Source organism: Lepisosteus oculatus, chromosome 27, assembly GCF_040954835.1.
Source record: "Lepisosteus oculatus isolate fLepOcu1 chromosome 27, fLepOcu1.hap2, whole genome shotgun sequence".
NCBI classification, from domain to species: domain Eukaryota; kingdom Metazoa; phylum Chordata; class Actinopteri; order Semionotiformes; family Lepisosteidae; genus Lepisosteus; species Lepisosteus oculatus.
Genome location: NC_090722.1, coordinates 10369076 through 10395773, shown reverse-complemented (window position 1 = coordinate 10395773; position 26698 = coordinate 10369076). Strand labels below are relative to the sequence as shown.

At 53.4% G+C, this 26698-nt stretch overlaps 5 protein-coding genes across 5 annotated transcripts; 3 read left to right on the top strand and 2 right to left on the bottom strand.

The window, feature by feature from the left end:
- Positions 1 to 1584: 1584 nt before the first annotated feature.
- On the top strand, positions 1585 to 7942 carry LOC102697330 (transmembrane protease serine 9-like). The gene is made up of 10 exons (XM_069185534.1): positions 1585 to 1637; positions 2075 to 2237; positions 2513 to 2772; positions 3344 to 3480; positions 3667 to 3804; positions 5630 to 5717; positions 6452 to 6620; positions 6814 to 7073; positions 7567 to 7703; positions 7793 to 7942. The coding sequence occupies exons 1-10, from the start codon at positions 1592 to 1594 to the stop codon at positions 7940 to 7942; spliced, it is 1548 nt and encodes a 515-aa protein (XP_069041635.1). The 5' UTR covers positions 1585 to 1591.
- A 1261-nt stretch (positions 7943 to 9203) lies between these two features.
- Positions 9204 to 11773, bottom strand: LOC138225363 (trypsin-like). Its single transcript, XM_069185375.1, has 5 exons — positions 11717 to 11773; positions 11031 to 11187; positions 10677 to 10936; positions 10075 to 10211; positions 9204 to 9723 (listed from the first exon to the last, which is right to left on the bottom strand). Exons 1-5 carry the CDS (start codon positions 11757 to 11759, stop codon positions 9574 to 9576), a joined length of 747 nt encoding a protein of 248 aa, XP_069041476.1. The 5' UTR covers positions 11760 to 11773; the 3' UTR covers positions 9204 to 9573.
- Positions 11774 to 12999: 1226 nt separating this feature from the next.
- LOC138225364 (serine protease 1-like) lies at positions 13000 to 16432 on the top strand. Its single transcript, XM_069185376.1, has 5 exons — positions 13000 to 13079; positions 13728 to 13884; positions 14598 to 14857; positions 15657 to 15793; positions 16055 to 16432. Exons 1-5 carry the CDS (start codon positions 13040 to 13042, stop codon positions 16202 to 16204), a joined length of 744 nt encoding a protein of 247 aa, XP_069041477.1. The 5' UTR covers positions 13000 to 13039; the 3' UTR covers positions 16205 to 16432.
- Positions 16433 to 18386: 1954 nt separating this feature from the next.
- LOC102689844 (trypsin-2-like) lies at positions 18387 to 21165 on the bottom strand. Its single transcript, XM_069185381.1, has 5 exons — positions 21066 to 21165; positions 20176 to 20326; positions 19155 to 19405; positions 18889 to 19022; positions 18387 to 18664 (listed from the first exon to the last, which is right to left on the bottom strand). Exons 1-5 carry the CDS (start codon positions 21103 to 21105, stop codon positions 18515 to 18517), a joined length of 726 nt encoding a protein of 241 aa, XP_069041482.1. The 5' UTR covers positions 21106 to 21165; the 3' UTR covers positions 18387 to 18514.
- Positions 21166 to 22839: 1674 nt separating this feature from the next.
- LOC138225365 (trypsin-1-like) lies at positions 22840 to 25899 on the top strand. The gene is made up of 5 exons (XM_069185382.1): positions 22840 to 22902; positions 23822 to 23972; positions 24701 to 24951; positions 25084 to 25217; positions 25628 to 25899. Exons 1-5 carry the CDS (start codon positions 22863 to 22865, stop codon positions 25775 to 25777), a joined length of 726 nt encoding a protein of 241 aa, XP_069041483.1. The 5' UTR covers positions 22840 to 22862; the 3' UTR covers positions 25778 to 25899.
- Positions 25900 to 26698: the final 799 nt, after the last annotated feature.

Below are 26698 nucleotides of genomic sequence, written 5' to 3'. Positions count from 1 at the left end.
CCTGATGCCCTCAGTCTCTCCTGCAGCAGTGCCCTGATGCCCTCAGTCTCTCCTACAGCAGTGCCCTGATGCCCTCAGTGTCTCCTACAGCAGTGCCCTGATGCCCTCAGTCTCTCCTACAGCAGTGCCCTGATGCCCTCAGTCTCTCCTACAGCAGTGCCCTGATGCCCTCAGTCTCTCCTACAGCAGTGTCCTGATGCCCTCAGTGTCTCCTACAGCAGTGCCCTGATGCCCTCAGTCTCTCCTACAGCAGGGCCCTGATGCCCTCAGTCTCTCCTGCAGCAGTGTCCTGATGCCCTCAGTCTCTCCTACAGCAGTGCCCTGATGCCCTCAGTCTCTCCTACAGCAGGGCCCTGATGCCCTCAGTCTCTCCAACAGCAGTGTCCTGATGCCCTCAGTGTCTCCTACAGCAGTGTCCTGATGCCCTCAGTCTCTCCTACAGCAGTGCCCTGATGCCCTCAGTCTCTCCTACAGCAGGGCTCTGATGCCCTCAGTCTCTCCTACAGCAGTGTCCTCAGTCTCTCCTACAGCAGTGACCTGATGTCCTCAGTCTCTCCTACAGCAGTGCCCTGATGCCCTCAGTCTCTCCTGCAGCAGTGTCCTGATGCCCTCAGTCTCTCCTACAGCAGTGACCTGATGCCCTCAGTGTCTCCTACAGCAGTGCCCTGATGCCCTCAGTGTCTCCTACAGCAGTGTCCTGATGCCCTCAGTCTCTCCTACAGCAGTGCCCTGATGCCCTCAGTCTCTCCTACAGCAGGGCTCTGATGCCCTCAGTCTCTCCTACAGCAGTGTCCTCAGTCTCTCCTACAGCAGTGCCCTGATGCCCTCAGTCTCTCCTGCAGCAGTGCCCTGATGCCCTCAGTCTCTCCTACAGCAGTGCCCTGATGCCCTCAGTCTCTCCTACAGCAGTGCCCTGATGCCCTCAGTCTTTCCTACAGCAGTGCCCTGATGCCCTCAGTCTCTCCTACAGCAGTGACCTGATGCCCTCAGTCTCTCCTACAGCAGTGTCCTCAGTCTCTCCTACAGCAGTGACCTGATGCCCTCAGTCTCTCCTACAGCAGTGTCCTCAGTCTCTCCTACAGCAGTGCCCTGGTGTCTTCAGTGCTCATTCCACTACGTGATTTGATTTAGGATCTTATTCTCAGAGAAACTTCTGTGGTATGGTGCAAATTCTAATGTTGTCCACCTGAAGTTGCTGTTTCACCTTTTACATATTACAGCTTTTAAAGATACTCTATATAGACATATACATATAGAAATGTACACCGTACACACTCACTGACACATACACGCAAACGCTGTGCACACAAAAATGCTGTGGGCTAAAAATGTTGAACCTCTCCCCCACACGTGTGTTGGACCTGAGATCCAGTGGGGTTTTGCACAGCTGCGCACTCACACACACACTCACACACACAGCTCTGCGGTGTGACCTTGGGAGATTAGATCTGGGGTGCTTCTGTCGGGGTGTCAGCTGCTGGCTGCGCAGTCCTTCCCACTGCAGGGAGGGGGAGGCTGTCAGGTCTGGGGGTACAAATACAGGCACTGCGCCCCCCCGACACACTGAGGATCACACAGTAAACACACAGACATGAGGGTCATTCTGCTGGCGGTGGTGCTGGTGTTGGGCTGTGCAGGTAATTATCGCCAGTGCTACCGCACTGCTGTGATCACTGAGAACTGCATAAGGGGTTCACTCACTGTGACAGGGGGTCACATACTGAGACAGGGGTTCACATACTGAGACAGGGGGTCACTCAGTGTGACAGGGGTTCACTCACTGTGACAGGGGTTCACATACTGAGACAAGGGTTCACCCAGTGTGACAGGGGTTCACTCACTGTGACAGGGGTTCACTCACTGAGACAGGGGTTCACTCAGTGTGACAGGGTTTCACTCACTGTGACAGGGGTTCACATACTGAGACAGGGGTTCACATACTGAGACAAGGGTTCACCCAGTGTGACAGGGGTTCACTCACTGTGACAGGGGAGACACGGAAGCCCTCCAGCACCGGACTGGGTTTGTGTGCACAGTCAGCAGTGACACTGTCGCTGCCCTCTGCCTCTCTCAGGGGCAGTCCCAGTGGAGGATGAGCGCATCGTGAACGGGTTCGAGTGTCGCCCCCACTCTCAGCCCTGGCAAGTCTTCCTCACCTACAATGGGGGGAACCGCTGGTGCGGGGGCTCCCTGATCAACCAGCGGTGGGTAGTGTCAGCGGCTCACTGTTACAAACCGTGAGTATCCCAGCCTGTCTGTCTCTCCACCTGTTAATGTACTGGAGTGTCCAGTCAGTGTGTCTGTATTAACCCCTCTCTCTCTCAGTGCAGTGTTAATGTACTGAAGTGTCCAGTCAGTGTGTCTGTATTAACCCCTCTCTCTCTCAGTGCAGTGTTAATGTACTGGAGTGTCCAGTCAGTGTGTCTGTATTAACCCCTCTCTCTCTCAGTGCAGTGTTAATGTACTGGAGTGTCCAGTCAGTGTCCAGCTGGTCAGCTTGTCTCTCTCTCAGGCCCAGCTCTCTGGAAGTCCACCTCGGAGAACATGACACGACCCGGGTCGAGGGTACAGAGCAGCGGTTCTGGGTGTCCAAGGCCATCCCCCACCCCTTCTACAACTCCCAGACCCTGGACAATGACATCATGCTGATCAAGCTGGCCCAGCCTGCCCAGTTCACCCAGTATGTGCGCCCCATCGCACTGCCCACCAGCTGCCCCCCGCCGGGCACCCAGTGCTTGGTGTCGGGTTGGGGCAATCTGATCACCAACGGGGGTAAAGACAGCATTAATTTGAGCAGTAGTAACACTAGTAATAGGGTCAGTAATAACAGTAGTAATAGAGAGGGTATTAACAATAATAATACATACAGTTATAACAGAAATAGTAACAATAGGAAAAGAGACAGTAGGAAGAATAGTAATAGAGAAGTTAATAACAGTAGTTTTAGGGACAGTTATAACAAACAGTAACAACAGTAAAAGAGATGGTAATAACATTGGTGAATAGGGACAGTCATAACAGAAACAGTAACAGTAGTAATATGGGCAGTAAGAACAGCAGTAAGGACAATATTAGAATGGAACTAACAAAAGAAATAAAGACTGTAACAGCAGTAATAACAATAGTAATAAGGACAGTAATAACAACAGTCATAACTAGTAAAAGGGACAATTATAACAGAAATTTTAGCAACAGTAATAGGGGCAGTAATAACAGCAGTAATGATGGTAATTAACACAGTAATAACATCATTAAGGACAGTAGTATTTGGAACAGTTGCAAACCAGGCCCATTCTAAACTGATCCCATTATTAACCAGCGCAGTGTGCCTGCTGTCTTCCAGTCCAGTACCCCCACACCCTGCAGTGCCTGGACCAGCCCATTATCGATGACGACACCTGCCGCCGCGCCTACCCCTACTACTACACTGACAACATGGTATGTTCCGGATTCATGCAGGGCGGAGCCAGCAGCTGCCAGGTGAGTCAGTGTCCAGTCACTAGCTTCCAGGTCTCACTGTCCTCAGTGCCAGTGTTAGCCAGTGTCCAGTGTCCAATGTCCAGTGTCCAGTCCTCAGTGTCAGCCAGTGTCCAGTGTCCAGTCCTCAGTGTCAGTGTCAGCCAGTGTCCAGTCACCAGTATTAACTCGTCTCTCTCCCTCTCTCAGGGTGACTCGGGGGGCCCCCTGGTCTGTAACGGGCAGCTGCAGGGCGTGGTGTCCTGGGGGTACGACTGTGCCGAGCCTGGACACCCCAGTGTCTACGTGCGTGTGTGCCGCTACAACGACTGGATCAGGGACGTCATGGCGTACAACTGAGAGCTGGCGCCAGCCTCTCTCCGGCTGCGCCTCGCTGTCTGAAATAAAGACGATACACCGTGCGCAGACACGCGGGCTCTGCTTCCGTTCTTGGTAAACGTGGTGCTCAGAGGGCTTGCTGTGTGCTCGCTCTCACCCGACTTCACACCCGACTGGACCCTGGTCCTGTAGGAGAAAACAAATACGAGGTTTACTTATTTATTAGTATCTGTTCACAGTACTCTCTCTATCAGATAGATACAGTAGTATCTGTTCACAGTACTCCCTCTATCAGATAGATACAGTAGTATCTGTTCACAGTGCTCTCTCTATCAGATAGATACAGTAGTATCTGTTCACAGTGCTCTCTCTATCAGATAGATACAGTAGTATCTGTTCACAGTACTCCCTCTATCAGATAGATACAGTAGTATCTGTTCACAGTGCTCTCTCTATCAGATAGATACAGTAGTATCTGTTCACAGTACTCCGTCTTTCAGATAGATACAGTAGTATCTGTTCACAGTGCTCCCTCTATCAGATAGATACAGTAGTATCTGTTCACAGTACTCCCTCTATCAGATAGATACAGTAGTATCTGTTCACAGTACTCCCTCTACCAGATAGATACAGTAGTATCTGTTCACAGTGCTCTCTCTATCAGATAGATACAGTAGTATCTGTTCACAGTGCTCTCTCTATCAGACAGATACAGTAGTATCTGTTCACAGTGCTCTCTCTATCAGACAGATACAGTAGTATCTGTTAGCAGTATATTAGTATCTTTCAGCAGTAAGATCTCCTTCACACAAACACCTCTCCCCCTGAACGTCATGAGGGAATTTGGAATCAATCAGCAGTATTATTTATTAACTAATTAACGCCAGCCATTTGCAAAGAGTAAAAGAGAATGGTCTTTGTCACTCTCTACTGGCACAGAAGCCTGAGAAGAATGAAAATAAAAATTCAGGTTACACACTACTACTCACGTTTGTGGAGGGTTCAAAATATTTTTGTATTAAAGTGGGTGTAGAAACCAAGAGATTCGAGCCTGAAGTGTTCGCTCGTCCAGCCAAGCTTTACTGTATGCAAACAAGGAACCACAATAAGCACCATAATAGTTATAGTACCGATCGCAGCTCAAAGTTGATATGGTCCTACAGAACTTATATATACGTTCCCCCCCCACACCCCCCTCCTCCTCCCTCCTGTCTTTGATGTAACCGAAGGAAATAGAAACCTTCCTTTGTCATCAGGAGCTTAGTGTGAACATGTACCATTTGGGTAAACATTCACCATTTGGGGGTCAGTACAGGTGGGAAGGCCTCTGTGATCAAGCAGGCGTGATGGTTACAGTTCAGCATGGAAAAGCCCTTAGCAGGCTCCATCATGGGGGAGAGGGTGGGGGTGCGACCGTGCTTGTTTTCCCAAGAGGAACTGCATTTACAAGTAAGAACAGGTGGCACTACTTTACACAAAGAGTGGTGGGAGTGTGGAACAAGCTCCCCAGCCATGGTGTTGAAGCCCATAGCCTGGATTCCTTCAAGAAACGGCTTCATAAGGTCCTGGGATCAATTAACTACTAACGACGGAGTAGCTCCATTTTCTTGAGGATTCCCTCTTTTTTAAATTCCTGGAGTCATGGTTAATCTGCCCACTCAGGCATGAGGAGCAGGAGTGTGTGGGCTGGCCCAGGTGCAAGGCTCCCACGCCTCTGGCTGACCCCGCTCTCAGAGGGGCCTAAGAATAGCCTGTGTTGCCCCTCCTCAACGCCGCAGGGGCAGGTGTGCAGATAAGGCCCGCCTGTGCACAGGTGCAGGGGGCTGTATATTAGTGCCCTGCTCCTCGCCAGACCCCCAGTGCAGCACCCAGCTCAGGTGAGATGAGGAGATTCCTGTTCGCAGTGCTGGTCGCCACTGCAGGTGAGGGAAACACACCTGTCGGTCTGTCTCTCTGTCTGTCTGCCTGACTGTCTCTGACAGACATTTACACTACAAATACTTTATAGGACATTTATATACAGCATAAAACACATAGAACATTATTGAGAGACAGGCTCACTGTCTGTTCCTCAGGCTGGGACAGGAGATCACACACTGTATTATTATTATTGAGAGACAGGCTCACTGTCTGTTCCTCAGGCTGGGACAGGAGATCACACACTGTATTATTATTATTACTGAGAGACAGGCTCACTGTTCCTCAGGCTGGGACAGGAGATCACACACTGTATTATTATTATTGAGAGACAGGCTCACTGTCTGTTCCTCAGGCTGGGACAGGAGATCACACACTGTATTCTTATTATTATTGAGAGACAGGCTCACTGTCTGTTCCTCAGGCTGGGACAGGAGTAGCAGGATTGGGAGTTGCTGTGATTTTGGCAGGTGTGTGAATTCTGGGATAAGATTTGTTAATTTGGGGAAGACTGTGCCTTCTCTCTCAGTGCCTTCACTGCCAGCTCAAAACTCCCAGATGAGCTGATGGTGAGACCGAGATATGTGTAGCTGGATGTTGCTCCAGTGTGTTGTTGAGTGTGAAGTTGTACTTTCCCTGAGTACTGACTTTCTTCTGGAAAACCATGACGCAGGTCTTGTCCAGACTGACTCTCTCTGTGCTCGATCTCTCGTGACTGTGGCTCTGTGCTCTGTGCCAGTGGCCAGCGCCCCTGGTGGAGATGATGACAAGATTATCGGGGGGTACGAGTGTCGCCCCCACTCCCAGCCCTGGCAGGTCTACCTCACCTACGACAACGGGCAGCGCTGGTGTGGGGGGTCCCTGATCAACGAGTGGTGGGTGGTGTCAGCTGCACACTGCTACATACCGTGAGTCCTGTTGTGTGTCCACTACACACTGCTACACACCGCTACACTGCTACACACTGCTGGACGCTGTTAGACACTGCTACACACTGCGAGTCCTCTGCCCGCCTGTGTCGCAGCAGGGGTCGTGCTGTGTGCTTGTGTGTCTGTGTCTCTTACGGTCCAACACACTGAGCCCCCTCCCCGCCCCCCCCAGACCGCCGCGCCTGGAGGTGCACCTGGGCGAGCACCACCTGTTCCGGGACGAGGGCTCCGAGCAGCACATTCCAGCAGCCAAGGTCATCCGACACCCCGGCTACAACGAGCGCACCACCGACAACGACTTCATGCTGATCAAACTGCGGCAGGCGGCACGCCTCAACCAGTACGTCCAGCCCATCGCCCTGGCGACCAGCTGCGTCACCGCGGGGACCCCGTGCCTCGTCTCCGGGTGGGGCAACCAGCTGACCAATGACGGTGAGGGGTGGAGCCTGGAAGGGGTCTGAGGGAGGGCTCTGTTTCCCTGGAGACAGAGGAAGTGCTGTTGTCCGAAAAGCAGGCAGATAAACAGAGACAAGGCAATGTGGGAAAGAGATTTTTCTTTCTTTGGCATGCAGTATACACTGTATAAACCGCAGTAATTCTGTGGTCTGTGTCCATCTGTCTCGACACCTGTCGCTCTTTCTTCCTCTCGCCCCTGTCCCCATTGGTTGTGACCCTTTGCCCTCTGTGTGACCTTTGCCCTCTGTGCGTGACCTTTGCCCTCTGTGTGCGCTCTAGTGAACTACGCCTCGGTGCTGCAGTGCCTGAACCTGCCGGTCCTCAGCGATGACATTTATTCTCTGTGAGACCTTTCCCCTCTGTGTGATAGTTTCCCCCATGTGTGACCTTTTCCCCCTGTGTGTGACCCCTGCCCTCTGTGTGTGACCCCTGCCCTCTGTGTGACCTTTGCCCTCTGTGTGCGCTCTAGTGAACTACGCCTCGGTGCTGCAGTGCCTGAACCTGCCGGTCCTCAGCGATGGCCAGTGCAGGAGCTCCTATGGCAGTCAGATCACCCAGAACATGTTCTGCGCCGGGTACCTGGAGGGGGGCAAGGACTCCTGCCAGGTGAGCCCGCGGGCACAGACAAGCCTGCCGCCCAGCCCGGTCGGACGAGTCCACACTGACCCCCCGCCCTCTCTCTCTCTCTCTCTCAGGGTGACTCTGGGGGCCCCCTGGTCTGCAACGGGCAGCTGCAGGGCGTGGTGTCCTGGGGGTACGGCTGTGCCCAGAGTGGGTACCCCGGCGTCTACGCCAAGGTCTGCCGCTACACTGCCTGGGTGGAGCACATCCTGGCCACGAGCTGAGGGGCCCCGCGGGGCTCCAGGCAGGGGCCAGCGCTGCCCATCTACCTGCTCCTCTCCGGGCCACACGACTCATGTAACAACCCCCCCCACCCGTGTGACCACCAGCCACAATAAACGAGCAGCCCGACTTGTGTCTTTGCCCCTCTCCTGTCTCTCGCTCCCCTTGACGGGACTCCCAGCATGCACCGAGCTGAGCCGCAGGGCGTTGGCTTCACCACTAGGGAGATTTCAGGGGACCCCGGGAGAACTGTGGGAGACTGCCCTGGTGTGAGGGGCAATAAGCTTAGCAGACAGAGGGGGGGGGCAGTGTTGTTCGTGGGGGTGGGGGGGGGATCGGGGGCAGCAGTTGATTGTCCCAACAAGACGGGGGTCACAGGCGGAAGGTGAGTTTTAATCAGCCAGGTGAGAGGGCACTGGCTCCACAGGTGACCAGGTGCAGTGTCTTTCTCCAGCCACAACCCTCCACCCAGCCTGGGACGCTGGCTCCCACTCTACATTCCCAGTCGGCTTCCCAGTCTACAAGCACCGAACCACGGACAGAGTCGCAGGGGCAGTGACGCTCGTAACACTCATCTACTCTGAAGGGAAAACACCGGTCCTGACCCTTGACCTCTGACCACCTAACTCTGAACTCTGACTCCTCTCCTGAACTGTAACCCCTGCGGCTCACCTCGGCCCTATACTCAACACTGAACCTCTAGTGCTGACACCGGGATCGAGACCCTGGTCCCTTATCCCGAGTCCTGCTCTCTGACCTCTGGCCCCTGACCTCTAGGTGGCGTTTATAAAGAAAACAAGCACAATGTTTCGGCTGTGGAGCTTCCTCAGACTCTCTTTACCTTCCGGCCTGGAACGAGCCCTTCCCTGCTCCGTGGTGACAGAAATTGCCCTACTGTATATCCACAGCAGCTGCCAGTGTCCCATGAGAAAGAACAGGGAAAGCACGCGCAGAGCTGCACTGCGGGAGTCGGGGTATTACCCTCAGACACACGGGCACACACTCACAGGCGCAAAGCCGAGGCAACTGCGAGGCGTCTGTGCCCTTGAACAAGGTTCGGGTTTAGGTGGATGACAGATGGACTGCCCGACCAATGACAGCAAGGCCTGCATCTGCTTTTGTCTGCCTGACCAGCCAACCAGACGGCTCGAAGGGGCTGCCTGCCCCTCCCCTGGGGCTCGTGTGGGCGGAGCAGAGACCGATCCCCGCCCACTGGCGTTTCAGGTGTCAGTGTCAGAAACAGGACAACATGCAGAGGGACTTCATTAAAGAGCTTTATTGTTCCTTCAGTCATTTCCCCAGCCAAGGAAGTCACTGTAGCTTTCCTTCCTTTGTCTAGCTCAAGGAGAGAGAGGGGAGAGAGAGAGGAGAGAGAGGAGATAGGAAGAGAGGGGAGAGAGGGGAGAGAGGGGAGAGAGGGAGGGAAGAGGAGAGAGGGTAGTGAGGGAGATAGGGAAGAGGAGAGAGAGGAGAGAGAGGAGATAGGGGAGAGAGGGGAGGAGGGGGAGAGGAAAGAGATAGGAGATAGGGAGAGTGGAGAGAGTGGAGAGAGAGGGGAGAGAGGAGATAGGGGAGAGAGGGGAGAGAGGGGAGAGAGGGAGATAGGGAAGAGGAGAGAGGGAGAGAGGTGGGCTCAGTTGGCAGCCATGGTGCTGGTGATCCAGGACAGCAGGCTGCAGATCTTGGTGTAGACGCCAGGGTAGCCGGGTTGAGCACAGCCCTGACCCCAGGACACCAGGCCCTGCAGCTCTCCTCCGCACACCAGGGGGCTGCCGGAGTCGCCCTGCGGGGACACACAGAGAGGCCGGGCTGCTGATTCAGCGGCTGACAGCGCCTCCTGCTGGCAGGGGTCTGGCAGGACAGGGGCTCCAGCAGAAACTGGGCCAGGGAGGAGCATGGTGCTGGCCCAGTTCCAGCACAGATCCGGACCTTTCAGAGTCACGGCCACAGAACAGGAAGCGCCCGTTTAATAAACGACGTCGACGTCAGACCTGCTGAACGACGTTTTGATTGTTATGGAAATCTAAGGGTGCAATGAATACAGGCTCAGAAACGTGAGAACTGAGACTTGCTCAGCGCTGCCCCCTGGGGGGCGGGGGCAAGAGTGTACAGTGAGCGGTGTGGCGGTACACACATTGCAGGCGTCTCTCCCTCCTTCCAGGTAGCCAGCGCACATCATGGTGCTGGTGATCATCCCAGGATAGGCTGTCTCACACTGGGCCTGGCTGAGGACAGGAACCTCCAGACACTGCAGGACAGTGGCACCATTCGCTTGGGGAGAGAGAGGAGAGAGAGACAGGAGAGTGAGAGAGGAGAGAGAGGAGAGAGAAAGACAGGAGAGTGAGAGAGGAGAGAGAGGAGAGAGAGACAGGAGAGTGAGAGAGGAGAGAGAGGAGAGAGAGAGACAGGAGAGTGAGAGAGGAGAGAGAGGAGAGAGACAGGAGAGTAAGAGAGGAGAGAGAGACAGGAGAGTAAGAGAGGAGAGAGAGGAGAGAGAAAGACAGGAGAGTGAGAGAGGAGAGAAAGACAGGAGAGTGAGAGAGGAGAGAGAGACAGGAGAGTAAGAGAGGAGAGAGAGGAGAAAGAGAAAAGAGCAGAGAATTTCAAGAGCAGAGAGGGAGAGAAATAAGAAAAAGATGAGAGAGGAGAGTGAGAGTAGAGAGGAGAGAGAGTCAGAGGAGGACAGGAGGAGAGGGGGAGACACAGAGGAGTTAAGACCTGACCCCCCCTCCTCACCTCCGTCCGTCTGCATGCTGCCCCAGCCTGACACCACACAACTCTGCCCCGCTCTGGGGCAGCCTGAGGGCAGGCTGATGGGCCGCACGGCGCCGGTGAGCCGGGCCGGGTGGAAGAGCTTGATCATCATGATGTCGTGGTCCAGGGTCTGGTAGTCGTAGGAGGGGTGCCACACGATGGTGTTGGTCTTCATCAGCTGCTCCGTGCCCTCGAACCTGCGCACGTTGTGTTCTCCCAGAATCACCTGCATGTAGTAGGGGCTGCGAGTGGGGAGAGGAGAGGAGAGCCCGTGTACACAGTGCACCAGACCCGCCAGCCTCTCCTCCGCGGTACAGGCACGAGGGCGTTACTCACTTGTACCAGCAGTGGGCGACGGAGAGCACCCACTGGTCGTTGATGAGGACACCCCCGCAGAAGTGATAGCCGTAGTTGAGGGAGGCCATCCAGGGCTTGGAGTTCGGGGTGCACTCCTGTCCCCCAATGATCCTCCCGTCCTCCATGGGGACGGCCACTGTAAGAGACCCACAGTCCGTCAGGACACGCCTTTTCTCAACATGTGGGACTGGACAAACTAGCAGCAGCAACTGTACCAGTAATATCAGGAGTCATAACATCAGCAGCAGTAATAACAGTACCAGCAGCAGTAACAGTGTCAGTAATAAGAGTATCAGCAGCAGAAACAGTATCAGTAATATTAGGAGTAATAACATCAGCAGTAGTAATAACAGCAGTAATGAGCGTAGCAGCAGCAGTAACAGTATCAGTAATATCAGTAGTAATAACAGCAGCGGTAGTAATAACAGTAGTAATAAGAGTATGATCAGCAGTAACAGTATCAGTAACAAGAGCAGCAGCAGCAGTAACAGTATCAGTAATATCAGTAGTAATAACAGCAGCAGTAGTAATAACAGTAGTAATAAGAGTATCAGCAGCAGTAACACTATCAGTAATATCAGTAGTAATAACAGCAGCAGTAGTAATAACAGTAGTAATAAGAGTATCAGCAACAGTAACAGCTGCTGCAGCTCCTCTCTTTTTACCAGCAGCTCCGAAGAACAGTAGCAGAACCAGGTCTCTCATCATGTCCAGCAGGTGTGGGCGGTGTGATTCGGGAGGCAGAAGACCTGTGCCTGTCTTTTATACCCCTCTCCCCTCTCCCTGGTTAATGGATAACCTACACAATCGCACTTTCTCTTCTTAAACAAGCGCAGGACCTGACTGTCGGAGCTGAAGTTGTTTATGAAGAAAAGAGAAAAGTCCCCAGACCAGGGTAGGTCATGGGCAGGCTGAGCCACATGGCAGTCTCACACAGCTCAGGGTCAGCCCAGGGCCAGCGCAGGGCCATCTGACAGCCAGTGTAAGATCAGCCCAGGGGAGATCGAGGTCAGACTAGGGCCAGATCGGGGTCACACAAGGGTCAGCCAGGGCAAACTCAGGATAAGATCAGGGCCAGATCAGAGTCAGCCCAGTATTGTCTCAAGAGTCTTCCTGGGGTCACCTGAACCCTGAGCTGACCGTGCTGTCATGGTTTCACCCACAGCTGGTGTCATGAGTTACTGTACCAGCCTCTCTGTGCCCAAACCTGCACTCACTGGGCTTTACTGCACTGCACTGTGCTCTTACCCTGATCTCACTGGGCTTTACTGCACTGCACTGTGCTCTTACCCTGATCTCACTGGGCTTTACTGCACTGCACTGTGCTCTTACCCTGATCTCACTGGGCTTTACTGCACTGCACTGTGCTCTTACCCTGATCTCACTGGGCTTTACTGCACTGCACTGTGCTCTTACCCTGATCTCACTGGGCTTTACTGCACTGTACTGTGCTTTTACTCTGATCTCACTGGGCTTTACTGCCCTGTACTGTGCTTTTACTCTGATCTCACTGGGCTTTACTGCACTGCACTGTGCTCTTACCCTGATCTCACTGGGCTTTACTGCACTGTACTGTGCTTTTACTCTGATCTCACTGGGCTTTACTGCCCTGTACTGTGCTTTTACCCTGATCTCACTGTGATTTACTGCACTGTACTGTGCTTTTCCCCTTCTCTGCCTGGGCTGTATTACCAGTATTACTGCGGAGTGGCACGGCAGACACAGTAAGTGAAGACAGAACCGCCCCCTGTCCCAGTGCAGGTTAGCAGAGGTGTGGTGCCAGCTGTGCCAGGTGCTGTCTGCGTGTCTCCACAAGGCTGGGAGTGTCCCAGCTGCTGCAGGAGCGCAGGGCCCTGTTCCTGGGTGGGTGATTGCGCCACAGCGCTGCGTGTCGGTAAGCAGGGGTGCGCAGAGCCCCTCTGAGGACTATAAAGCACAGGCTGGTCAAGCCCCTCTTACAGTCGGGCTGAAGATTTAGTGTTGGCAGTATGATCTCCTTCCTCGTGTTGGTGCTCCTGGGAGTCACAGGTAATGACACAAAGAACCAGACTCTCACAGACACACAGAGACAGACAGACTCTCACAGACACACAGAGACAGACAGGCTCTCACAGACACACAGAGACAGGTTCTCACAGACACACAGAGACAGACAGGTTCTCACAGACACACAGAGACAGACTCTCACAGACACACAGAGACAGACAGGTTCTCACAGACACACAGAGACAGACAGGCTCTCACAAACACACAGAGACAGGACCTTACAGACACAGAGAGACAGACTCTCACAGACACACAGAGACAGACAGGCTCTCACAGACACACAGAGACAGGACCTCACAGACACATAGAGACAGACAGGCTCTCACAGAAACACAGAGACAGACAGGCTCTCACAGACACACAGAGACAGACAGGCTCTCACAGACACACAGAGACAGACAGGCTCTCACAGAAACACAGAGACAGACAGACACTGATGTTTGATAGACAGACATAGATCTCAGACAGACACAGATCTCAGAGAGTCAGACACACACCGATCTCAGAGAGTCAGACAGAAGCAGGAGCAGGTGATGCACAGACGTTCAGGAGGCCAGTGCCAGACAGCAGCAGGTAGACGGTGTGATTCTCACACTTCTTGAGGTCTGTCCCACTCTCTCCTGACTCCAGCTGCGGCTCCAGTGGAGGATGACAAGATCATCGGAGGATATGAGTGCCGGCCACACTCCCAGCCCTGGCAGGCCTCTCTGAATGCGGGGTACCACTTCTGTGGGGGCTCCCTCATCAATGACCAGTGGGTGATCTCTGCTGCCCACTGCTGGCTCAAGTGAGTGTGCTGGGATCGCACCAGGGAATGAGCTGGGAATAACTAGGATCCTTCCATAGAGTGTGTTAGGATAACTGGAATAGTACCAGTGTCAGAATATTGATTTTCCATGGATATGTGCAGGAGTGTGCTGGGATTGTGTAAGTGAGGCACTGAACAAGCACTGATGAGTGAGCTTGGAATGCTCTGACAGCACTAGAGACTCCAGTCAGTGTGTCTGTATTAACCCCTCTCTCTCTCTCAGTGCAGTGTTAATGTACTGGAGTGTCCAGTCAGTGTGTCTGTATGAACCCCTCTCTCTCTCAGTGCAGTGTTAATGTACTGGAGTGTCCAGTCAGTGTGTCTGTATTAACCCCTCTCTCTCAGTGCAGTGTTAATGTACTGGAGTGTCCAGTCAGTGTGTCTGTATTAACCCCTCTGTCTCTCAGTGCAGTGTTAATGTACTGGAGTGTCCAGTCAGTGTGTCTGTATTAACCCCTCTCTCTCTCAGTGCAGTGTTAATGTACTGGAGTGTCCAGTCAGTGTGTCTGTATGAACCCCTCTCTCTCTCAGTGCAGTGTTAATGTACTGGAGTGTCCAGTCAGTGTGTCTGTATTAACCCCTCTCTCTCAGTGCAGTGTTAATGTACTGGAGTGTCCAGTCAGTGTGTCTGTATTAACCCCTCTCTCTCTCAGTGCAGTGTTAATGTACAGTGAGTGTCTCTCTGCCTGTAGTCCCTATTCCCAGATGGTCATACTGGGAGATCACCACATCTGGGAGTACGAGGGCACAGAGCAGTACATGTCAGTGCAGAGCATCTACTGGCACCAGAGCTACGACTACCAGACCATGGACCACGACATCATGCTGCTGAAGCTGACTCAGCGCGTCTCCATCAACGCCTACGTCAGCCCTGTCGCCCTGCCCTCCGCCTGCCCCGCCCCGGAGGACTGGTGCGTCGTGTCCGGCTGGGGCAACATCGCCACGGACGGAGGTACGAGTGTGCCCTCCTTACTGCGCGCCTGGCGGTGATGGCCCTCGCGGGGTCTGTCCGGGGTCCCTCGAGTCCCACAGGCTCTGCACAGAAACTGGGACTGGCGGGGAGTAGCTGAACAGGACCCGCGCTAGGAGGATGGCACAGGGGCGAGAGGGAGTGGTGGGGCGGGCAGCCTGAGACAGCAATGTGTGCAGTAGAGTGCATGAACCCCTCTCCTCCTCTCCTGCTCTCCTGCTCCCCTTCCTCTCTCTAATCTCTCTCCTCTGCTCCTCTCCTCCTCATGAACCCCTCTCCTCCTCTCCCGCTCTCCTGCTCCCCTTCCTCTCTCTAATCTCTCTCCTCTGCTCCTCTCCTCCTCATGAACCCCTCTCCTCCTCTCCCGCTCTCCTGCTCCCCTTCCTCTCTCTAATCTCTCTCCTCTGCTCCTCTCCTCCTCATGAACCCCTCTCCTCCTCTCCTGCTCTCCTGCTCCCCTTCCTCTCTCTAATCTCTCTCCTCTGCTCCTCTCCTCCTCATGAACCCCTCTCCTCCTCTCCTGCTCTCCTGCTCCCCTTCCTCTCTCTAATCTCTCTCCTCTGCTCCTCTCCTCCTCATGAACCCCTCTCCTCCTCTCCTGCTCTCCTGCTCCCCTTCCTCTCTCTAATCTCTCTCCTCTGCTCCTCTCCTCCTCCTCTCCTTCCTCTCTCTCCTCTTCTCCTCTCTCCACTCTTCTTCCTCTCTCTCCTCTTTCTCCTCTCCTTCATCTCTCCTCCTCTCCCTCGTCACCTCCTCTCTCCTCTCTCTCCTCTCGCTCCAGTCTTCAACCCCTTCAACTTGCAGTGTGTGGACGTGCCCGTCCTGAGCCAGCGAGACTGTGACAACTCCTATCCTGGCATGATCACCAGCACCATGCTGTGCGCCGGGTACCTGGAGGGTGGCAAGGACGCTTGCCAGGTGAGTCAGTGGCCAGCTGTGGGGGGTGAAGGAGGCTGTGCTACCCTCTCTGTCTCTCTGAAAGGCTCTGTCCATCGGGTTGTAAGGAGTTAGTTGAGCCCAGGATCTCATTCTGGCGGTTTTTGAGAGACTCCTACAACATGGTGGGGCAGTGTGTTTCATACTCCCACAGCTCCTGTGCCTCCTGTTCTCCGTTTTACACGCACTTGTGTGTTCAGATGTTGTTCTCCACTCTAACGGGCCTGAATTGGACTCTGGCAGGGGGACTCCGGTGGGCCGCTGGTGTGTAACCGGCAGCTTCAGGGCATCGTGTCCTGGGGGTACGGCTGTGCTGAGCCCAACCACCCTGGCGTCTACACCAAGGTCTGTGCCCTGCTGCCCTGGATCAATGACATCATCTCCACCTACTAGGCACCACAGCAACCAGATCCCACGGTGACACCAGTGCCTCCCTCCCTCCTCTCCCCCTCGGCCCCTGGCCAGGACACGACCCCTGGTGTCTCCCGGAGCCTTGGGATGACATCATGTCAGCGACCCTAAATAAACAGACTTCCTCCAAGCTGCTGCCCTGCCTCATTTGTATGTCAAAAAAAAGAAAAAAAAAAGAAACGTTTTCTGTGTAAATGAAAAAAATAAAACTGGGCTAATTCTGAACCATTACTCTTCAAGACAAGTCCAGTTCTACAACATGCAACACAAATCATACTAAAAAAATTATAAAGATAATGATACAGTCCTGTAATAGTTTTATACATTACAGTCAGTGTTCAGTAAAGACACGGGCCTGTAATAGTCACTATGCTTCATGAGGAAAATATTACAGTCAGTGTTCAGGAACGACACAGTCCTGTAATAGTCACTGTGCTTCATTATTAAAATATTACAATCAGTGTTCAGTAAAGAGACAGTCCTGTAGTAGTCACAGTGCTTCATGTGTAAAATATTACAGTCAGTGTTCAGTAAAGACACAGTCCTGTAATAGTCACTGTGCTTCATTATTAAAATATTACAGTCTGAGTTCAAGAAAGACATAGTCCTGTAATAGTCCCTGTGCTTCATGAGGAAAATATTAGTCAGTGTTCAGTAAAGACACAGTCCTGAAAAAGTCAATGCGCTTCATTATTAAAATATTACAATCAGTGTTCAGTAAAGACACAGTCCTGTAATAGTCACTGTGCTTCATGAGTAAAATATTACAGTCAGTGTTCAGTAAAGACACAGTCCTGAAAAAGTCAATGCGCTTAATTATTAAAATATTACAATCAGTGTTCAGTAAAGAGACAGTCCTGTAATAGTCGCTGTGCTTCATGTGTAAAATATGAACAGTCAGTTTTTAGTAAAGACAGTTATGTATTAATCACTGTCCATTCATCTGTTTTCTAACCACTGTATTTAATTCAGGGTTGCAGGCCAGCAGAAGTCTATCTTGACAAGCAATGTGTGGAGGATGGAAAAAAAGCCAGTCCAGAGCACACAGACGCACACAGACACGCACACACTCACACCAGGGCCAATCTGCCCCCAAGCCAGCACCTTCCTCCTGTGGGAGGAAACTGGACCACCTGGAAGAAACCCACACAAACAGGGGTTAGAACCTACAAGGTTTGGGGAGGTGGAGCCCATCATCAGAATGTAACCCAGCGAGCTTGTATTCAGAGGCAGAAACGCTAACCACCATGCTCCATGTATGAAATATTAAATTATTTTAATAATTACTGTGTTTCATTTATAAAAGTATTGTACTCTGTGTTCAGTAAAGTCACAGTCACAGTTTTCACGGTTTTCACAGATATTTTTAACCTTTCGCTTTTACCATCTTTTGTTCCCCTGTGTTTTAAGAAAACTATGATTATTCCAGTCCCAAAGAAAAATACTGCCACCTTTTTAATGATTAACACCCACCATCATGAAATGGTTCGAAAGGCTGGTGTTGGGGCTCATTAACACAGTGGTACCTGAGTGCTTAGACCCCCTGCAGTTTGCATACCGGCGTAACAGGTCCACTTCCCTCAGGCTGTCAGATTCCTGAACTCTACCCCCACGTCTGACTCACACTCAGGCGTCTGCTACTTAACTTGTTGTTGCTGCCGCTGTTCTGTGTTTTTGTATTTTGCTGTTTCCTTGATGTCTTTGTACAGGAGCAGACATGCAAATAGGCATTTCATTGCACTTGTGCACATGACCATAAACTCTGCTCTCACTCTCAAGTAGTAGCCACTGTGTTCCATGTATGAAATATTACAGTCAGTGTTCAGTCAAGACAGTCCTGTAATAGTCACTGTGCTTCCTCTGTAAAATATTACAGTCAGTGTTCAGTAAAGACACAGTCCTGTAATAGTCACTGTGTTTTATGTATATAATAGTACTGTCAGTGTTCAGGAAAGACACGGTCCTGTAATAGTCACTGTGTTTCATGTATATAATATTACAGTCAGTGTTCAGGAAAGACACAGCCCTGTAATGGGCACTGTGTTTCATGTACAAAGATTTCTGTCAGTGTTCTGTCATTAAGTTCACTAAGATATAAGATATGACAGCAGAGTTCAGTTTGTGCCCTGCTTATGGACATACACTCAGGCGGGCTCCATTTTGGTTCATGATTTATTTTATTATATTCTGCTGAAAAACAAACTGAAGAGGGATGAACAGATATCAAAAGCCCCCCTGATCGCAATAGTGATTGTGGTGGACAGCTGGTTCAGTCTTCGCTGGATGCCGGTCTTAGTTGCTGGCCATGGTGCTGGTCAGCCAGCTGGTGAACTGGCAGACCCTGGTGTAGACACCTGGGTGACCCTCCTCAGCACAGCCATACCCCCAGGACACCACACCCTGGAGCTGACCGCTACACACCACTGGACCCCCAGAGTCACCCTGAGAGAGAGAGAGGGGTTAATACAGACATACTGACTGGACACTCCAGTACATTAACACTGCACTGAGAGAGAGAGGGGTTAATACAGACACACTGACTGGACACTCCAGTACATTAACACTGCACTGAGAGAGAGAGGGGTTAATACAGACACACTGACTGGACACTCCAGTACATTAACACTGCCCTGAGAGGACAGGTGGTGTGCTGGGCTGGTCAGTACCTGGCAGGAGTCCTTTCCTCCCTCAATGTATCCGGCACAGAACATGGATGAGGTGATCATGCCAGGGTAGGCGTTGTCACAGTCCTGTTCGGACAGGATGGGGATGTCCAGGCACTGCAGCCTGTCTCCGCTCACTGAGGGAGGGGCAGACAGAGCAGAGAGTGAGGAAGGAGGCTCAGCCCTGAGGCCGAGGCGCTGGGGGCCCCTAGAGGGCGCTTGTGTCACTGCTTCATGGTCAGTGGCTCGCGGGCCGGCCGGCTGCTCACCCGAGCTCATGGTGTTGCCCCAGCCGGACACTCGGCACATGGTGCCCGCGGGGGCGCAGCTGGTGGGGAGGGGCACGGGCTGGATGTCGCTGCCCAGGGTGACGGGGCTCTGCAGCTTGATGAGCATGATGTCGTTGTCGATGGTGTAGGGGTTGTACTTGGGGTGGCGGATGACGCGCGACGAGGAGATGAACTGCTCCGTCCCCTCGGTCACCCTGATGTGGTGCTCCCCCAGGCGCACCTCTATACGGCTGTGGGGGCACAGGGAGAGAGAGAGACAGGAGGGTGATGCCCGCTGACTGAGAACTGCAGAGGACGTCCTGTATCACACTGTTCTCCTGGCACACAGGCCAGAGACCAGAGATCAGAGTCTCACAGAGGCCAGAGACCAGAGACCAGAGTCACACAGAGGCCAGAGACCAGAGACCAGAGTCACCAAGTCACCCAGAGACCAGAGTCACACAGAGGCCAGAGACCAGAGATCAGAGACCAGAGTCACCAAGTCACACAGAGGCCAGAGGCCAGAGTCACACAGAGACCAGAGGCCAGAGTCACACAGAGGCCAGAGACCAAAGATCAGAGTCACCGAGTCACACAGAGGCCAGAGGCCAGAGTCACACAGAGACCAGAGGCCAGAGTCACACAGAGGCCAGAGACCAAAGATCAGAGTCACCGAGTCACACAGAGACCAGAGACCAGAGTCACACAGAGGCCAGAGACCAAAGATCAGAGTCACCGAGTCACACAGAGACCAGAGACCAGAGACCAGAGTCACCAAGTCACACAGAGGCCAGAGGCCAGAGACCAGAGTCACCGAGTCACACAGAGACCAGAGACCAGAGACCAGAGACCAGAGTCACACAGAGGCCAGAGACCAGAGACCAGAGTCACCGAGTCACACAGAGACCAGAGACCAGAGTCACACAGAGGCCAGAGACCAGAGACCAGAGTCACCGAGTCACACAGAGACCAGAGACCAGAGAGACAGGTACACAGACAGTCAGGTACACTAGACACTCACGATTTGTAGCAGTGTGCAGCCGACACCACCCACTGTGCATTGACCAGGGAGCCCCCACAGAAGTGATACCCAGCGTTCAGAGACACCTGCCAGGGCTGGGAGTGGGGCTGACACTCGTACCCCCCAACAATCTTATCATCGTCCAGGGCAGCTACAACACAGAGAGAGAGGGGTTCATACAGACACACTGACTGGACACTCCAGTACATTAACACTGCACTGAGAGAGAGGGGTTAATACAGACACACTGACTGGACACTCCAGTACATTAACACTGCACTGAGAGAGAGGGGTTAATACACACACTGACTGGACACTCCAGTACATGAACACTGGACTGAGAGAGAGAGGGGTTAATACAGACACACTGACTGGACACTCCAGTACATTAACACTGCACTGAGAGAGAGTGGGGTTAATACAGACACACTGACTGGACACTCCAGTACATTAACACTGCACTGAGAGAGAGGGGTTAATACAGACACACTGACTGGACACTCCAGTACATGAACACTGGACTGAGAGAGAGAGGGGTTAATACAGACACACTGACTGGACACTCCAGTACATTAACACTGCACTGAGAGAGAGTGGGGTTAATACAGACACACTGACTGGACACTCCAGTACATTAACACTGCACTGAGAGAGAGAGGGGTTAATACAGACACACTGACTGGACACTCCAGTACATTAACACTGCACTGAGAGAGAGAGGGGTTAATACAAACACACTGACTGGACACTCCAGTACATTAACACTGCACTGAGAGAGAGGAAAATTCTCTACAAAGATATATCATATATATATACATCACAGATGTTAATATTATTTTCTAGTGTCCCTCTTTAACCCCTTCTCAGTGAATTCGTGGTTCGTTACTCACCAGCGATGCCGGCCAGCAGGAGGAGAGCCAGAGTCCTCATGATTCCCTGTGGATGCAGATCAGCGATGAGGCCGGAGTCGGGATTCCCTGGCAATTATATGGAGCACACACTGACCCCCCCTCCTTCAGACACGCCCCCCCGCAGCACCCTGTTCAGCCCAGGGGCCTTGAGATTAGCCTGAGGGTAATTATTCATTAACTGCCCCCAGGTAACACCCTGCACGTTCCCACAGACAGGCCCGTCTTCTATTCCAGGCCTGGTGATCCTTGTGTGTGGAGCTTGCATGGCCCCCTGGGTTTCCTCCCACAGTCCAGAGACGAAGGGGAGGATGTTCTCCCTTGGTGAGCACGCCAGTCATTCCCGATTATCGATTATTGATCTGGGCTTTAAGGAAGGGATGGAGAGCTGGGCGGTCACACAGCTGGAGAGTCCTGTCCGGTCCTCTGTGGGCACGGGGAGGGGGGCAGTCTGAGTGTGGGGTGTCCCTTCGCAGGAGAGTGATTTTGGGGCTCCCAAGTGTCTGGGGGACAGGGCTACATGGATCATCGCTGCAAGAAGTGAGGCATCCCCCTCCCCCACGGTTCACCATTCGCCCCCCAGTCCTGCTTAGACCCACACTGGTGCCGGGCACTTCATCGCCCCTGTGGGGCACATGGGATCTGGATTATGAAACTTGATGGCAAAAAAAATCTCATGATTAACAAGAAGAATTCCTTGCATTTACTGTATACAGCGCTTCCCATAAATCACTTCACATACATAAGAGGACCCTGCTGAGGAGCAGCTCCACCTTGGAGACACACAGGGATCATTCTGCACCAGCAGTCCCACCTGGGAGACACACACGGGTCATTCTGCACCAGCAGCCCCAGCTGGGAGACACACAGGGGTCATTCTGCACCAGAGGCCCCAGCTGGGAGACACACAGGGGTCGTTCTGCACCTGCAGCCCCAGCTGGGAGACACACAGGGGTCGTTCTGCACCAGCAGCCCCAGCTGGGAGACACACAGGGGTCGTTCTGCACCAGCGGCCCCAGCTGGGAGACACACAGGGGTCGTTCTGTACCAGCGGCCCCAGCTGGGAGACACACAGGGGTCGTTCTGCACCAGCTGCCCCACTGCACACAGATCAGGGGGAGGAGAGACAAACTGCAGCACCAGGTGGATTAAGGCAGAACTGTAGGGAGGACAGCCTGCCCAGCCCAGAGTGGGGTTCAGTCAGGACTCTGGGTTTGACACCCCCACTCTCAGGACCAGTGTCCTGGGACCTGTAATGGCCCCATTCTCAGGACCCCAGTTTAACAGCTCCTGCAGCACAGTGTGTGTATTCTGGACCAGAGGGAAGAGAGCGCCCCCTGCTGGTCCCCCCGCGCCGCTGACAGCAGCAGCCTGGTGTTCCCCAGAGCTCTCTGTCCTCAGTCCTGACCAGGCCCAGCCCTGCAGAGCAGGCCAGGGTCCAGTCAAGCGCATCATTTCCTGAATTCCAAGTGTCTTTAATTGATTCCAGGTCTGTCAGTTGTTGGGTCCCTGATGGTGCAGCCCGGCCCGGGTGTGCGGGAAGGTGAACTCGAGTGAACCCAGGGGCCCGGAGACACTTTATCAAGTCTGACGCCACGTTCCGAAAAAAACACAGGGGCCTTGAGGCCCAGCTGAGAGAGAGAGGGATGCAGCTGCCCCCTTCCCACCGCAGGGCCAATCAGAGGCCCGCGAGGGGGGAGGGGTCCGCAGGCCGTGCGGATAAAAGCCCCGGGTTCCAGGAGAGACTCTCATCCAACAGGACTGTGATTGCGAGCAGCCATGAGGTGTCTGGTTTTCATCCTTCTTCTGGGAGCTGTGGGTGAGTTGGACCAGCACTAACGTAGAGAGTGTCATAACGATTTAAACTAATTAATCTGTTCATGTACTGGAGTGTCCAGTCAGTGTGTCTGTATGAACCCCTCTCTCTCTCAGTGCAGTGTTAATGTACTGGAGTGTCCAGTCAGTGTGTCTGTATTAACCCCTCTCTCTCTCAGTGCAGTGTTAATGTACTGGAGTGTCCAGTCAGTGTGTCTGTATTAACCCCTCTCTCTCTCAGTGCAGTGTTCATGTACTGGAGTGTCCAGTCAGTGTGTCTGTATGAACCCCTCTCTCTCTCTGTGCAGTGTTAATGTACTGGAGTGTCCAGTCAGTGTTTCTGTATTAACGCCTCTCTCTCTCAGTGCAGTGTTAATGTACTGGAGTGTCCAGTCAGTGTGTCTGTATTAACCCCTCTCTCTCTCAGTGCAGTGTTAATGTACTGGAGTGTCCAGTCAGTGTGTCTGTATGAACCCCTCTCTCTCTCAGTGCAGTGTTAATGTACTGGAGTGTCCAGTCAGTGTGTCTGTATTAACCCCTCTCTCTCTCAGTGCAGTGTTAATGTACTGGAGTGTCCAGTCAGTGTGTCTGTATTAACCCCTCTCTCTCTCAGTGCAGTGTTAATGTACTGGAGTGTCCAGTCAGTGTGTCTGTATTAACCCCTCTCTCTCAGTGCAGTGTTAATGTACTGGAGTGTCCAGCCAGTGTGTCTGTATTAACCCCTCCCTCTCTCAGTGCAGTGTTAATGTACTGGAGTGTCCAGTCAGTGTGTCTGTATTAACCCCTCTCTCTCAGTGCAGTGTTAATGTACTGGAGTGTCCAGTCAGTGTGTCTGTATTAACCCCTCTCTCTCAGTGCAGTGTTCATGTACTGGAGTGTCCAGTCAGTGTGTCTGTATGAACCCCTCTCTCTCTGTGTTGTAGCTGCCCTGGACGATGATAAGATTGTTGGGGGGTACGAGTGTCAGCCCCACTCCCAGCCCTGGCAGGTGTCTCTGAACGCTGGGTATCACTTCTGTGGGGGCTCCCTGGTCAATGCACAGTGGGTGGTGTCGGCTGCACACTGCTACAAATCGTGAGTGTCTAGTGTACCTGACTGTCTGTGTACCTGTCTCTCTGGTCTCTGGTCTCTGTGTGACTCGGTGACTCTGGTCTCTGGTCTCTGGCCTCTGTGTGACTCTGGTCTCTGGTCTCTGTGTGACTCGGTGACTCTGGTCTCTGGTCTCTGGCCTCTGTGTGACTCTGGTCTCTGGTCTCTGGTCTCTGGTCTCTGTGTGACTCGGTGACTCTGGTCTCTGGCCTCTGGCCTCTGTGTGACTTGGTGACTCTGGTCTCTGGTCTCTGGTCTCTGTGTGACTCGGTGACTCTGATCTTTGGCCTCTGGCCTCTGTGTGACTCTGGCCTCTGGCCTCTGTGTGACTTGGTGACTCTGGTCTCTGGTCTCTGGTCTCTGTGTGACTCGGTGACTCTGATCTTTGGTCTCTGGCCTCTGGCCTCTGTGTGACTTGGTGACTCTGGTCTCTGGTCTCTGGTCTCTGGTCTCTGGTCTCTGTGTGACTCGGTGACTCTGGTCTCTGGCCTCTGTGTGACTCTGGTCTCTGGGTGACTTGGTGACTCTGGTCTCTGGTCTCTGGCCTCTGTGTGACTCTGGTCTCTGGCCTCTGTGTGACTTGGTGACTCTGGTCTCTGATCTCTGGTCTCTGGCCTGTGTGCCAGGAGAACAGTGTGATACAGGACGTCCTCTGCAGTTCTCAGTCAGCGGGCATCACCCTCCTGTCTCTCTCTCTCTCTGTACCCCCACAGCCGTATAGAGGTGCGCCTGGGGGAGCACCACATCAGGGTGACCGAGGGGACGGAGCAGTTCATCTCCTCGTCGCGCGTCATCCGCCACCCCAAGTACAACCCCTACACCATCGACAACGACATCATGCTCATCAAGCTGCAGAGCCCCGTCACCCTGGACAGCGACATCCAGCCCGTGCCCCTCCCCACCAGCTGCGCCCCCGCGGGCACCATGTGCCGAGTGTCCGGCTGGGGCAACACCATGAGCTCGGGTGAGCAGCCGGCCGGCCCGCGAGCCACTGACCATGAAGCAGTGACACAAGCGCCCTCTAGGGGCCCCCAGCGCCTCGGCCTCAGAGCTGAGCCTCCTTCCTCACTCTCTGCTCTGTCTGCCCCTCCCTCAGTGAGCGGAGACAGGCTGCAGTGCCTGGACATCCCCATCCTGTCCGAACAGGACTGTGACAACGCCTACCCTGGCATGATCACCTCATCCATGTTCTGTGCCGGATACATTGAGGGAGGAAAGGACTCCTGCCAGGTACTGACCAGCCCAGCACACCACCTGTCCTCTCAGGGCAGTGTTAATGTACTGGAGTGTCCAGTCAGTGTGTCTGTATTAACCCCTCTCTCTCAGTGCAGTGTTAATGTACTGGAGTGTCCAGTCAGTGTGTCTGTATTAACCCCTCTCTCTCTCAGTGCAGTGTTAATGTACTGGAGTGTCCAGTCAGTGTGTCTGTATTAACCCCTCTCTCTCTCAGTGCAGTGTTAATGTACTGGAGTGTCCAGTCAGTGTGTCTGTATTAACCCCTCTCTCTCTCAGTGCAGTGTTAATGTACTGGAGTGTCCAGTCAGTGTGTCTGTATTAACCCCTCTCTCTCTCAGTGCAGTGTTAATGTACTGGAGTGTCCAGTCAGTGTGTCTGTATTAACCCCTCTCTCTCTCTCTCAGGGTGACTCTGGGGGTCCAGTGGTGTGTAGCGGTCAGCTCCAGGGTGTGGTGTCCTGGGGGTATGGCTGTGCTGAGGAGGGTCACCCAGGTGTCTACACCAGGGTCTGCCAGTTCACCAGCTGGCTGACCAGCACCATGGACAGCAACTAAGACCAGCGTCCAGCGAAGACTCTGGACACCATTGCCTCTCAGACTGGCGCCGCCCGCTGGGAGTGTCCCCATGGCGCCAGGGACGGTGCGACACATTGAGTTGAATAAATTTTCTGACCTCAGCTTCCTGTCTCGAGTCGTTCTTCCTTGACTCTGGTCAATAGTGTGAAATAACCCAGTGTCGGGGTGCACAGCTCCCTCAGCCAGGAGTATTATACCCCAGTGTTGGGGTTCACCGCTCTCTCAATGAGGAGTGTCGCACCCAGTGTTGGGGTTCATAGTTCCTTCAGTGATGGGTGTGAGGCACATGCAGTCAGCCACACCCAGCCTCACGCAGCCTCACGCAGAGTCACGCAGAGTCACGCAGAGTCACGCAGAGTCACGCAGAGTCACGCAGAGTCACGCAGAGTCACGCAGACAGGCACAGGCAGACGAAGCAGACGCAGCAGAGCCACGTAGACTCACACAGACAGACAGACGCAGCAGAGCCACGTAGACTCACACAGACAGACAGACGCAGCAGAGTCACGCAGATGCAGCAGAGCCACTCAGAGTCAAGCAGACGCAGCAGACTCACGCAGACAGGCAGACGCAGCAGAGTCACGCAGAGGCACGCAGACAGGCACAGGCAGACGAAGCAGACGCAGCAGAGCCACGCAGACTCACACAGACAGGCAGACGCAGCAGAGTCACGCAGAGTCACGCAGAGTCACGCAGAGTCACGCAGAGTCACGCAGAGTCACGCAGACGAAGCAGGGCCACTCAGAGTCACGCAGAGTCACGCAGAGTCACGCAGAGTCACGCAGAGTCACGCAGAGTCACGCAGAGTCACGCAGACGCAGCAGAGTCGCAGATGCAGTGGACGCGCTGTGTGAGAGACGCAGGATCCCCTCCTTCAAGCACAGACTCACAGACTCAGGG